We start from the raw sequence: 3,402 nt of genomic DNA, 5'->3' as shown, positions 1-3,402 counted from the left end.
ATAGATTCGTCTCGCGATTTAGCCTAGGGGTTGTGCAATTAGTTTTGTAATTAGACTATGTTTAATACTCCTAATTAGTGTCCAAACATCCGATGTGACAGGGGCTAAAATTTAGCCCCTCCCTGCCAAACACCCCCTAATTAGCAACCATCCCAGAGACGGAATCTGGAACAGTAAGCACCCAAATCCAAGCAAAGCATACTTCGTACCAACTAGCAGGTCTTCAGCAGTGAAATGGTGCAAAGAGATCTTTACCTGGTGAAGTAACCGTGCTCGGCGGCGATGCCCAGCTTCTCGCATGGGGCGAACCACTTGCTCAGCTCGTCCTTCCCCCGCCCGCTCACGATGAACACTCTGTTCTTGGGGTCCTCACAGAGGCGATTCAGGACAGAGATGACCTCACTGCTTGGCGTCTTGTCGATCGAATTCTCCGGCATCACGGTGCCGTCGTAGTCCAGGAGAATCAGCCGGTTCTCCGTCCTCCGGTACGACGGCACAATGTGCTCGACAGAGAGCCGCCGGAAGTTTGGCCCGAGCGCCACCACCTTGAAGCTCATGCCGAAGCCGATCCCCCAATGCCGCCGCGAGAAATGGTCCTTGCAGGCGCGCTGCAGGTCCTGGTCAAACGACCGCGCCCAGTAGGCGACGTCGTGGGTGCTCACGTACTTGTAGTGCTTCTCGTGCCGCAGCCGCTGCTCGGCCTCGGGCATCCGGAGGGCGGCGTTCATGGCCTCCGCGACGGACTCCACGCTCCACGGGTTCACGCGGATTGCGCCGCTGAGCGAGGGGGAGCACCCGACGAACTCCGAGAGCACGATGACGCTCCGCTTGGGCGAGTCCTCCCCAAGCGCGTTGCTCTCCTGCCGGCAGACCGTGTAGATGTACGGTATCCGGTTGAGGCCGTCGCGCACGGCGCTCACCACGCAGCACTCGGCCGCCGCGTAGTAAGCCGCCTTCTCGTGCGCCGTCAACGGGCCGTCGATGAGCACGATCGGCGTGTACCCAGGGGTGCCGAACCGCGCATTGACCCGAGCGCTGATGGCTTTGGCCTCATCCTGCACGCCCTGGACGTCGCGCCCCTCGCTGCGCGCCGGGTTGGCGATCTGCACGAGGACGGCGCGGCCGCGGAGCTCCGGGTGCTCCACGAGCAGCTGCTCCATCGCCAAGAACTTGAGCCCGATTCCCTTGAACAGATCGACGTCGTCGACGCCGATCATCAGGCGCCGCCCCTTGTACGCCTCGGCCACCCGCCGCACGACGTCCCCCGTCTCCGGCGCCGAGACCACCGATCTCAGTTGGCCCATGTCGATCCCGACGGGCAGTATCTTGACGGTGACGGTGCGGCCGTAGTACTCGATGCCAATGTATCCGCGCTTGGACTGGTAGTCCAGGCCGAGCAGCCGGGAGCACGCGGACAGGAAGTGCCGCGCGTAGTCGAAGGTGTGGAAGCCGACGAGGTCCGCGTTGAGGAGGGCGCGGACGAGGTCATCCCGGACGGGGATTGTTCGGAAGATCTCCGACGAGGGGAACGGCGAGTGGAGGAAGAATCCGACCTTGGCGCGAGGGAATCGCTTGCGGAGGAAGGTGGGGAGCGCCAGGAGGTGGTAGTCGTGGATCCAGACGAGGTCCTCGTCGGGGCTGAGCACCTCGGTGAGGCGGTCGGCGAAGGCTCTGTTCGCCGAGAGGAAGGAGTGGTAGAGCGTCCGCTGGAACGGGAGGCCGCCGAGCGACGACGGCGTCAGCGGGAGGAGGTAATGGAGGAGCGGCCAGAGGTAGTGCTTGCAGAAGCCGTGGTAGAACCGGTGGTGGAGGTCGCTGGGCAGGTAGACCGGCAGGCAGGAGAAATTGGCCAGCAGGTAGTTGGACAGCTCATCGGAGGCCGCCTCCGCCGCGGCCGCCGGGAGGGTGCCGATGTGGAGGACGGGCGCGCTGGCGGGCAGCCCCGAGCGGAGCTGGTAGGCGACGGTGCCGGCGTCGACGGTGAAGGCGAAGCCGAAGGGCGCGGCCGGGTCGGGCGCGGCGCGGAGCGGCAGGCGGTGGGAGACGATCACGCGGCGCGGCGGCGTGGGCGGCGACGTGGGCGAGGCCGGGGACGCGACGGACATGACGCGCGGGAGGCGGAGCGGCGTGGGCGACGGCAGGGGCACCTCGTCGGCCGCAGCGAGGTCGAGGAGGTTGTGGCAGGAGAGCGAAGGCATCGCCAACCTGTCCCGTCCCCACCACCCCTATTCCTATCCGCGGGTGGTGCTGCAGAGGCGGAGGTGGCGGCGATGGCGCATGAAGAGAGGAGGATCGAAGCGCCGCGACGCGACGAGGAGGGTGCGGCGGTGGGGAGTTGGAGATGGATGGATCGATCGATCGCTTTTGCCGAAGCTTCTGGGGATAAGAACGGGGGGCGAGGAGGTGGGTCTCTAGCCGGGGAAGGAGGAGGAAGGGAGGTATAAATATGGCAAGCTGGATATGCGTGTGCCCCCGTTCTCACCGTGAGTAGGCGCCTAGGCGGTGTGATGGCATGGCACGGGGCTTATCCATAATTTCCACATCGCAACGCAGGCCGCCCGCTGCGCAGAAATGACGGGACTGACCCCCGCCGCGACGTGGGTATGGTTGGATGGGGGGGGGAGTGGATAGGTGTGTGTCGCGGTCGCCTGACGGTTGGGGTTATCTATCCGTCTGCCTCGCGCCGTATCCGTTCCGCGCTTGTCGAGTCGTCGTCCCCGGCCTGCCCGCCCCCTTTGGCCCGTTGGTCTTGGGCCTCTGCTTTGCTTCCCTTGCGGGCGGGATACGACGCCGCTGCGCCTGCGGTGCAGACGTACTCGCGTTCGCGTGCGTTATACTCCCTCCGTTACAAATGGCAGGTCGCAGCTGCGTGCGGCGAACTACCTGGTAGATGGATAGGATACTCACACCGGTGCCACGCTCCGGTGGATGACAGGTGGGGGCGGGCAGGAGGTTGAAGAAGGCTGTTGCTTTGTTTATGCTCGCAGGTGTTTCGCCATGACTGGTTGGGCTGAAATTGAATTATGGGATTAGGTGCTCAAACAAATCAGGGGGTACTTTGGGTCTGATAAATTATGAAGCCATGCTAATTGGGCTCCAGAACAGCAGGTTGAAGTTATTACTGAATCAACGGAATGATTTAAACCCTGTGTAATTTGACCACTCTTTAATTGCTCGTTGCACCAGTGGAGTCGCCGAATGTGGATGGAATCAAAACGGGCTACCTCAACATTGGCAGGATGGTGATACGTATGATCAAGGCTACGTGACACGGTTTGGGGTGTCCGAACATCGATTTCGTAGAAAATGTGGTCCTGATGTTGGGATCAACTGCGATCTGATGGCACAATAGAACCATAAATAAGACTATGGTTAATATGATAGGAATAGGATCACGAGATG

The 3,402-nt window shown here is 62.1% G+C and overlaps 1 protein-coding gene across 1 annotated transcript in view; it reads right to left on the bottom strand.

Moving 5' to 3' along the window:
* The window catches only part of LOC101768584 (probable alpha,alpha-trehalose-phosphate synthase [UDP-forming] 11), a 4,344-nt gene extending 1,880 nt beyond the window's left edge, over positions 1 to 2,464 (bottom strand). Inside the window, exon 1 of the mRNA XM_004954125.4 lies at positions 256 to 2,464. Within this exon, the coding sequence (XP_004954182.1) occupies positions 256 to 2,198 (1,943 nt within the window). The 5' untranslated portion in view covers positions 2,199 to 2,464. The remainder of the gene's footprint in view (positions 1 to 255) is intronic.
* Between the last annotated feature and the right edge of the window lie 938 nt (positions 2,465 to 3,402).

This window comes from Setaria italica, chromosome I (genome assembly GCF_000263155.2).
Source record: "Setaria italica strain Yugu1 chromosome I, Setaria_italica_v2.0, whole genome shotgun sequence".
NCBI classification, from domain to species: domain Eukaryota; kingdom Viridiplantae; phylum Streptophyta; class Magnoliopsida; order Poales; family Poaceae; genus Setaria; species Setaria italica.
The sequence above is the reverse complement of the archived record's forward strand: the minus strand, read 5'-3'. Positions and strand labels throughout refer to the sequence as shown.